Source organism: Macadamia integrifolia, chromosome 13, assembly GCF_013358625.1.
Source record: "Macadamia integrifolia cultivar HAES 741 chromosome 13, SCU_Mint_v3, whole genome shotgun sequence".
NCBI lineage: Eukaryota > Viridiplantae > Streptophyta > Magnoliopsida > Proteales > Proteaceae > Macadamia > Macadamia integrifolia.
This window is the reverse complement of record NC_056569.1, coordinates 28,287,749-28,297,503: the sequence shown is the minus strand read 5'-3', so window position 1 is coordinate 28,297,503 and position 9,755 is coordinate 28,287,749. Positions and strand designations below refer to the sequence as shown.

General features: G+C 37.8%; 1 protein-coding gene across 2 annotated transcripts in view; it reads right to left on the bottom strand.

The window, feature by feature from the left end:
* Positions 1 to 696: 696 nt before the first annotated feature.
* LOC122059534 (peroxisome biogenesis protein 5-like) overlaps positions 697 to 9,755 on the bottom strand; it is a 59,348-nt gene continuing 50,289 nt past the window's right edge. Inside the window, exons 13-16 of one of the 2 annotated variants that reach the window (XR_006134074.1) lie at positions 2,966 to 3,031; positions 1,423 to 1,517; positions 1,174 to 1,329; positions 697 to 1,088 (exon numbers count right to left, since the gene is read on the bottom strand). Coding sequence is in view for 1 of the 2 variants with exons in the window: in XM_042622371.1 (XP_042478305.1) it covers positions 1,251 to 1,329; positions 1,423 to 1,517; positions 2,966 to 3,031 (240 nt within the window). In the remaining variant the exon portion in view is untranslated. Of the gene's footprint in view, positions 1,330 to 1,422; positions 1,518 to 2,965; positions 3,032 to 9,755 lie in introns of both variants that reach the window. The other variant, XM_042622371.1, reaches the window with a different exon arrangement.

Genomic DNA, 9,755 nt, shown 5'->3' with positions numbered 1-9,755 from the left:
GGAATTTTTGGAGTTGTACATTAAGACTTTCTCACATTTGGTTACCATATGTGCTTGTAAAACATGTCAAATCCATTTAAGGTTTTCCCATACATATGAAACTCGTTCGGTTCAAATATACCTTAGATTAAAAAAAAAGAAAAAAAAGAAAAAGAGTTATATAATATATAGGTAAGAGAATCTTGTCCACTTGAGTGGCCACTACATTAGCGCACAGACTAATGGGAGGCCAATGCGAAGGCATTTGAACGGGGTTGCACCATTTTTGTGCCCCACCTATGTTTGGGTGTAGGCATACGCAAACATGAAGGGTAGGTTCCTTCTCACTATAATATATTCTATACAAATAGGTGTACCAAACATATTTCTTATTATATAAATAATAACCAAATGAATACTATTTGTGATCCATAATTTATTATTTTAAATGATTTCTCAAAAATAGTTAATAAATACAAATATAAATCAAACCAAAGAGAGCCTTAGTTGTGAGATGTCCAGAATAATTTCTGTGACACAAAGCTTAACCCTAATTCAAAAACACACGTTTCATACCATTCTTCACCAACACTACATGAATCTACCATGATCATTCATGTCTTGCAAGAAATTTAAGAAAAGTTGGTAAACTTAGCACAGATTTTCATTTTCAAGTCCTCCGGATTCTTTTAAAAGCAAAAGGACTGGATATCTGGATGCTTTGTAAATTTACTCTTCCTGAAATTTTATATGTCAGATGGTAAATACATCATGCTTATCAATTTTTAGTGTTTTTAGCCCTCTTACAATCTCTCCATAAAGTTTCCATCAGACTTCAGCTTCCCCCTCTCACCGAAAAAAAAAAACCACCTAATCCTAATTTTCTTCACTTTCCTTTCTTCTAATATATCAACACCTTCCCATCACCATCATCTCCACTGGCCATCCCACTGGTCCACTTGAATTCAACCCTTGAACTGTACCAATCTGAAGTTCGAGGAAAATATTATATTTGCCCCTACCCAGATGCAACAAAAACCCATGTTCGAATTTACAGTTGTTATGTGGCTGTACCAAGGCTGGGAACCACTTTCCTTACTTGCAAGGTGCTGCATAATATGATTACTTGCATTATTACAAAGCCTGCACATGCAGGAACTTGAATTGCAGATACTTTTTAGAATATGAAATTACCGAAGCAGACACCTGAACCTGAACCTCATTTCAATGCCAAGCATCACTGCTGCTCCTTCCAAAAGATAAAAATAAAGTTAGAGTGGAAACTCCTTCTGAAGAACATCAAGATTCCTGGAGTCACAAGGTACCAGCATGTCATCTCGAGAAGCACAGCTGCAGCAAAGAAGAAACGAAGAATAAATAAACCTAGACCATGATTTTTCATCCACTCTCCAATAATTAACAATCAATTTCAGATAGATATACCTGAGTGAAATCCTCAAATATTGCCAGGCATTATCTGCCTTGGGATTCATTGAGAGTGCTCGCACATAGTATCTAATAGACTCCTCATATAGACCCTATTCAACGCCCAGTGCATCAGAAACAAAATTAGGTCTGGGATGAAGTTATCAAATGGTAAAGTAGAACATTATCTTTTGGGATAAGGGACATATTTTGCAAATGTAATGAGAATGTTCTTCATGTTGCAACAAAAATCAAACATATCTCCTAGCACATCAGATGGGTATATGTCAATTTACAGAAATTCATTTAAACCAACTCATGAGAATGGATGAAAAATATGAGAATAAAATGAAATAAAAAAAATGAACAGTTAAACCAAATGGTCTAGGGTTGAAAGTAAGCATATATTTTGCCATGAACAAAAGGTCCGTTCTTCACTTCTTTTACTGGATCCAGTATCCCAGTCATCATGTTCAATGCAACACAGATTAGGTGCCATCACCATGGTGAAATCTACAGAACGCATGCATAATAAGCCTTTTCCTCATATTGTAAATGCATTCTCTTTTCTCGGGGATATGAGAGCAGTTGCTAGCATCTATAAGAAATTCATAGCATGAAGAAGCAGAGGCCCCCCTTAACTTCATGATTTGCCAATACTGTACCATGACACCAGGTGGTTTCATGGCTCCTCTATCCAATGGTCAAATCAAGGGGCAAAATTGTCAAACCATTCATAGATGAAATTACAAGGGGAGAAAATATTATAGATAGTGGGCCATTCCATTGATATGGTTGGTTACAAAGGGGGAGGGGAGTTTTGGGAAATGTATATTTTAAAAATCCAATCTAACTTTACACAAAACTTGAATCAGATCCCGGACCAAGTGAATTTGACGAGTAAACCCAACCCCAACCAAGAAAAAAAATCCTGGCTCCACCCCACCCGTGGTATCATTTTCCATTCAAACCCTTTCCCTACTAGGCCTTTTTTTTTTCCCGGGGGGGGGGGGGTTGTTGGGGGGAAGGGTAGCGAAGGGAACGTTCAGTTGATACTTCACAAGCATGACACATTCCCATACCAATGCGACACAAACCCACATGAATGGAATAACTCATACGTATGTCTAATCTATTAACCAAAAGTAGGGCATAAGCAAGAGAGCAATATTATCTCAACTCAACAACGCCAGACTCCAACAAACTGGGGGCTGAATGGCCCTCTAGTGCAAAAGAAAGAGCAGGGGCAGGAGCAAAAGGGAAAAGATACCATCACAAGTCAATGTGAACTTCCTGTTTGCCACAAAACAGCCTCATAAAATGGAACACTTAGATTGTCACATCCTACCTGTCAAGTTTCAGCATGAAACAAGTGCCAGGAGTAGCTAAAAGTTGAGTTTAAAGATTTATCAAGTTAAACGAATACGTTTCACTCAAATGCAATATGATAGGATTCATTATTTTCCGTGACTCAAGTTTAAAGCATATCCTGAAATACCAATTTCAGTTTATCCACTGAATGCCAACACAATAACTGAAAAAACAATGCAACGGAACAAACCTGGTTTGCGAAACTTATACCCATGTTTGCCCACGCGCGAACATAATTCGGTTTCAAATCTAGTGCCTGGGACACCACAGAAAAAACAGAACAAAAACTAAGAATGTGTAAGAGATCTCAGACCAAACACTTAAAAATGGGAATATATGATTCTAATGAATGTTTTTGTTGCTATTGCAGATATAAAATGATCAGGGCAGCATGACTTTGCTCCAAAAGGAGCCAAAAGCCAGATGAATCTCTCCCTAGAGTAACTGGAAGCATACAAATTACTCACTCAAGAGATATTCTAAAAAGTTCTGCCACAAGATATACATCAGTGTCACATGTAGAAGCTACACCTAGGGTAGTCAGCTCTTCAAGGTAAGGTAATGCCTAAGGAGCTTTGATGCAGATAAGTCACTTGGGCTTATTTTATTGGAAACAAGCTTTGGGTTGGGTTATGTATGTGTTGGGCCCTTGATCACATGGGATTTCTTTGTAATGAGCCACTTTAATGGGCCTAAAATATAGGTAAAAAGTAAGAAAACGAAATTTAATTTATTAGTTTGGTTAGAGTCCTCTTTTGAATCTATTTTCTTTGTTATTTCAGTTTTTTAGTCAGTTTAGGTTTCCCAATTAGTTAAGGATTGGGGTAGACCTTTCCTTTTTAGTGTTTGAGTCAGTTTGAGTCTTCTAAATAAGTTTGTAAGGGGCTACAGAATTGAACACGAATTTATGAATGAAATGCAGCTTTGTGCTCCCAAAATTCTGGGAAAGAATTTCTTCAACAACTGAGATAGTTGGATGAGAGACCCAGGCTGAGACAGCCATCCCACCATCCCATCTCAATCCTTCGTCTTTTATTATTTATTCTTTTATCATCTTCTTCATCCAAGAAGTATTGCTCTTCAAGTTTTCCTTGAATTTCTTCAAGTCTCTAGAAGTTTGGATGTCACATGTTTTTTTGGATTAAGCAATTCAACCATCCGATCGAGCTCAAAATGTGACCAGGCATTCGAGAACACTAATTTGGAGATTGAATCAAATTGGGCCCTTTCCGATGGCTTGATCTTGAGATATTTGCAAAATATAGATTCTGCCATTCCCTTCTCAAGATTTAGAAAAAAGTTACTGTTTTGTGTTCAATTAGTTACTGTTTTGCTTCCGTTTGTTGATTCAAGTCAACTCCTCAAATTTACTAAAAATCCTACCTGAGATTGGATCACTTGTGATTCGATCTTACATTAAGCTTTCTCATCTAACATGCCAAGCAGAAGCAAGAGAAATGTCCATAAGATGTGAATATTTAACTGCTGATTAAGTTGATTATGAATTTGTCATAGGTTGATGCATAATTTAAGCCATGCCAGCAGGAAAGAAGAAGAAAAGTCTAAGGGCTCCAGATTCCTAATTACTTCGGGAAACTGATGAACGGTCCAACCGAGGGTCATGTTTGGGTTTTTTTATTGTCATCTATTTGCTATTAATTGGATGCAATAGAAGTTAGTTAATAATTAATATAAATCCTCGTTTGAATTGTTTCTCTTCATAAAGTCCTAGTCAGTATAAGACTCCATCACTTTTTTGTTTAATTCCTTTGTCTAGGAATGTATTCCCTTATTGGAGTCTGACTCAGTCACCTAAGGGCACAAGCACCTCCATAGATTTTCAAGAGAAATAAAGGCTTGTTGCTCACTAGTTCTGTGAATTCAGAGTGGAGATTTCTTTCAAAGTCAAAATTTCAGATTTCAGGGATTTCATCCCCTGCTGAAACCGAAATTTGGTACACTTCAGTGAAAATACAGAAATGGCCATTTCAGTGCCAAAAAAAAAAAAAAAAAGAGGAGTTTTTCCCTGCAAATTCAGGGGGTGCCTATTTAATCATGATTACACATGTTTGAATCATTATATTAAGGGTGGAAAGGGGGTGGGGGAACCTAAAGTGATAGTTTGGATTTTGACCCTAGGTTGGTAGTATATAGCATAGCCTAATGTATTCTTTCCTTATATAACTTATTCTACATATAATTTATCCCAGAACACACAACATTCAATAAAAATAATTGAAATATTGACCCATTATTTCCAAAAAAAAAAAAATTCAAGTAAATAAAAAAATTAAAAACTAATTTAAAAAATCAAAACCGACTATTTGATGTTGAAGATCGGCCTACATGTTTGACATATAAAAAAAATGAACCACAAACCAATATATATTTGCTTCTTTTTTTTTTGTAAAATTCATTTCAGTAAAAGGGGTTACCTTCAAATTAAAAATCTTCCCAAATGTTGCTGAAAACCACCAAAAGATTGCAGTAAATGCTCTAAAGTTTACAACCAAGGCTTCATCCAACAGCTAACAGAAGGCTTTTGGGGAAATAAATCTGCATTACTAAGTGTTCTAGACCTTGCGGGCAAAATGGGCACAAGACTCAAAATTTCATCACAAAAATTAGTAGAAATGGAGGTTTGTATCGTTTTCCTGAAATGACCAAAACAATACAACATTACAGTCATTTCAGGAAAACATTTCAGCAAAATCTGGAAGTCTTCTTACTTCACATATCATCTCATTTTGGTTTCTATCAAAACCGAACATTTCACCAAAATTTTGACCGAAATAGTTGTTGTGGATTTAATAACAAAGTCCTGGTGGATTCCAGGTAAAATTTTGGTAGATTCCAAGCCTGCAAATCAGGAGGATTCCTGAATTGGTATGCTCCTCCCTTTCTTCCATCTTTACTTCTTAAAGCTCCATGTCAGAATTCTACACACACAAATACCCTTTGATTTACTTCTCTACTAGAAATTCAGTTTCTACTTCATGCCCAAAAAAAATCATTTTATGACTAAGAGGGTAAATTCAGAGCCATTGAGGGAGGCCCCTGACAAGTTGGGAAAAAACTGATCTTCCTCCGCCAATGGGATCAAAACCTGCAACGGACCAAGGAGGACCAGCACTCCAATCCTTTGTGGGTTGCTCTCCCAGGCCTTCTGCACTTTTGGTGCGAAACAGGCCCTAGCATTATTGGCTGGGTGATTGCCAACCCGCTCTACTCCGATGAAAGTACCAAAAAGATGGATCGGCTAGCTTTTGCTAGAATCTACATTGAGGTTTCAGTCGATGCCTTGCCCCCAACCTCTATGCATGATTAATGATTCACCTTCCACCAGAAAGTCCACTATGAGTGGTTATGATGGAGGGCCAGTTAGGAGAGAGGAGAAACTTGGGAAGAAGTCAGAGTTGTAGGGGAGAAAAGAGAGAGAAGCACACTCACACAAAGCTCAAAACCCAACTCAAATTCTCATTCAACTCTTAAAAACTGTCATATCAATTGGTTATGTCTCCAATTTATAAGAAAATAAAAGAAAAAGACAGAATTGGAAACCCAACTGAAATAGAAACTACTCTAAACAAGGAAACAAAGCAAACCGACTGTAACTCCTAACTCCTATGTATCCTACTTTGAAAATAGAAAACATAATAAAGGACATCAAATAAATAAACTAATAAGTAGATTACTTCCAACCCTTGTTGGGCTAAAACCCCACGTTGGATGGTTTTTCCTAGCTCTAGGCTTCCAAAATCAGATCATGTTGGTTCATCCAGTCAAGTACTACTACATCAACTTTCCTCCTCTGAAAAGAACTTGACGGATCGGAAAAGGACCAAGGAGGCTATCTGAGTCAACTCGTTGGAGGAACGATCCCGCCATCATCTATAACTTAATGCCGGGAAGGTATTTGGCAGGATGAAACTTTGTTACTATGTTTGAAAGAATAGGTATTTGTGTAGCCACCGTGTTGTACCTTCTTATCAAACCAAGGTCTACTAAGAAGAATATGGCAACCTTCAAAGGGAGGACGTTGCATTGTAATGTATCCACAAATCCACCAATAGAACATGTGAAAAAACACTTATCAGTAATCTTACGATTAGTGTTTTTCACTCATGCAACCTTGTAAGGATTTGGATGTGGTTCTGTCTTCAATTCTAGCTTACGAACAGCATCCTCAGATACGACAATAGTGTAACTACCTTAATTGATGACCCAAGTACACAAGTGGTCATTACACTTCACACAAGTCTGGTAAATACTGCTACAACGCCAATCTTCCTCTTCAGTGACTTTTTGAGTAATCAAAACCAGACGAAGAACATAACAAGGGTCTGGTTCCTCATCATTGGTAATACATTTGAAGCCTAGCGTACACTCTGCCTCTAAATCAATTCTCTCAAAACCGAGGTGCACTTCTAGAATATAAGGTATAAAAGAATCCTCAATAATAAAAGCCACCAAATGGCTATTATATTGAGCAGTAATATGCCCGTATCATTTGCACGAAAAGCACTGAATGGTAACCTTTAATGCCACAAAAGGCTTGTCATGCCAAGGTCGAGAATATGAACGGTTAGGTTGTGAAGATGATGTGTCTAAATAACGCCAAGGTGGAGAATAAAGTTGGCTAGGTTGTCAAGATGCCATACATGAACCACTAGCTTGTGGTTTGTTGAATGACTTTTCTTGGGGAAAAATTGCTGCTGAATGGGATTACCCCTGGGAAAAGTGTGTGTAAAAGTCCTTTGATTGCAAGGCCGCTTTAGACTATCTTCTACCTAATATGCTACTTGTGCAACATCCTCTATTGTAGGCAGCCAACTAGATTTGAGTACAACACTGATCTGATGTTGCAAACCATTGTGGAACTATGCCAACAATACTTCTTCATTCTACTCAAAGTAAAAAAGAGGCGAAATTAATAGATTCTGACAACACTCAACTCTCAGATTTTACTGTTTCAGCTATGCAAACCTAAGGTGCATGCGTTGCTTGTAGTCTGGAGGCAAGAATCTCTTATTCAAGGTTTCATGCATTTCAGCTTAGCCTCTGCATATAAAACCTTTCTGGCTTCAGTCAATCTGTACCATCTGAAAAATGTCTCCAAACTGTGAACCTAGTTAAAGTACCATTCTAGGTTGTAATCCCCATAAAATTCAAAGACATCCAGCTTTGCTGCTCTTTCAGCTCCATAATCATCATATTGACCAATTCCATATGATGGTGGTGGTGGCAGATCCTATGGGATGGAGTTAGAAGAATCCCCAGATTGCATAAAACTCCTCCCTTTATTTGAAGCCACAAGTTGGCCAATAGAAGCTTGCACTATTGTCATCATAGTATGAAGGGAACTGACAGCTGTGGTGAGGGTATTGACACTTTCAGTGAGTGTCAATTTTGACTCCATCTTTATAGGAGCTGAGCTGTTGGAAAACTTTACTAATGGCTATCATGGTGAAGATACGCAAGAGCACACTCAAAGGGTTGTAAAACAATAATTAAATAGAAATTGGGAAGATAATGGTAGAATTGTAAATAATTGAAATTTCCAAGTGAGTGGGAATACTGTAATATTGGGAATTTAATAGAAACACAAGAATAATGTAACATATAAGGGGGCACAGGTAAACTTGGAAACAAATGTAAAAAAAAAAATCAGATAAGTTAAAGGAGGGGTAAATAAGGAAAAAACAAAAATAAGAAACGGGTGTACTAACAGAGGGGAGGTCTCGTACTTGGAACCAGCAGAGGTAGTACTCCTAATCGAATATTGTTGTCAAACAAGAGGAAATCGGCGAAGGAGGACGGATCTTCGCACCTTCGCCTTCGACTTCGACCTCGATAAGAAAAGGACGACTTTGAGGGAAGAGTTTGATTCAATAAAGACGACCACACCAAAGGAGTGAAGTAGACTCACTCAGAGGATTACGACTAGGGAGGAGCCAATTCAAGACGGAAGGCAAAATCAGGTATGGATTTTTGGTACCCTGTCTCGCTCTCTCTTCTTATTTTTTTTTTTTTTGGTTACTCTGTTTTCTACTCTCAGTTCTCTTTTCTTTTCTTTACTCTAGTGGGATAAATCCTAAGAAGGGGCCGATTGAATTAAGAGCATGGTTAAAGGTTTCCACTGATACCGTCGAAATTTTTCACATTTCCACAGTATCCCAAGACTTCGATACCAAATACCATGTGACTTTTAAAAGTCCCTGGTTTCGACCTATATCGACCAAAATTCCCACATTTTGACCGAAATGTGGGAATTTTCAAGTGGACCAATGGGTTAGCCTTTAGAAAACCTTCTTAAATGGGAAATCAAGCCTTCTTATTTCAAAATTTCAACCTTCTCTCCCTAGTTCTTCTCTTTGAAGTGGAAAACTTGGGAAACACTTAAGATTTTGGCCTTCTGCCATCAAATCTTCATTCTAGTCTTGGATCTTCCACATTCATAGCAAATTGGAAGGGAGCATGGACCTAAAAGGTAAATCTCATCTTTCCCAAATGATGCAGATACGGCTGCCCTTTCTTAGTTGGACCAGCATGACCGGCTTTGGAAGCCAAGAACCAAGAAGAACCGGTCCAGCCCAGGGTTTTGGTCCAACAAGGGTTGGAAATAAAATTAGTAGTTTACTTAGTATTTTATTTCATGCTTTATTTTCCAGACTTGAACGTAGGAGTAGGATTTACTTCCTGGCTTTAGTTTCCTTTTTATAGTTGTTTCCTAGTTTAGGCTAGTTTCCATTTCAGTTAAGTTTCTAATTTCATGTTCCTATTTTCCTATATATTGGTTGCAATCGATTGAAGATTTAGATAGTGATTTTGATTATTGAATGAATGTGTTGAATGTGATTCTCCTTTTTTCCCCTCTCTACTCTGATCTCCCCTCTCTTCCCTAAGGTTCTCCATCAACTTGGTATCAGAGCCGAAGGATCCTATTCCTTCCCCATCTTTCTTCTTCCCTTCCCATTATC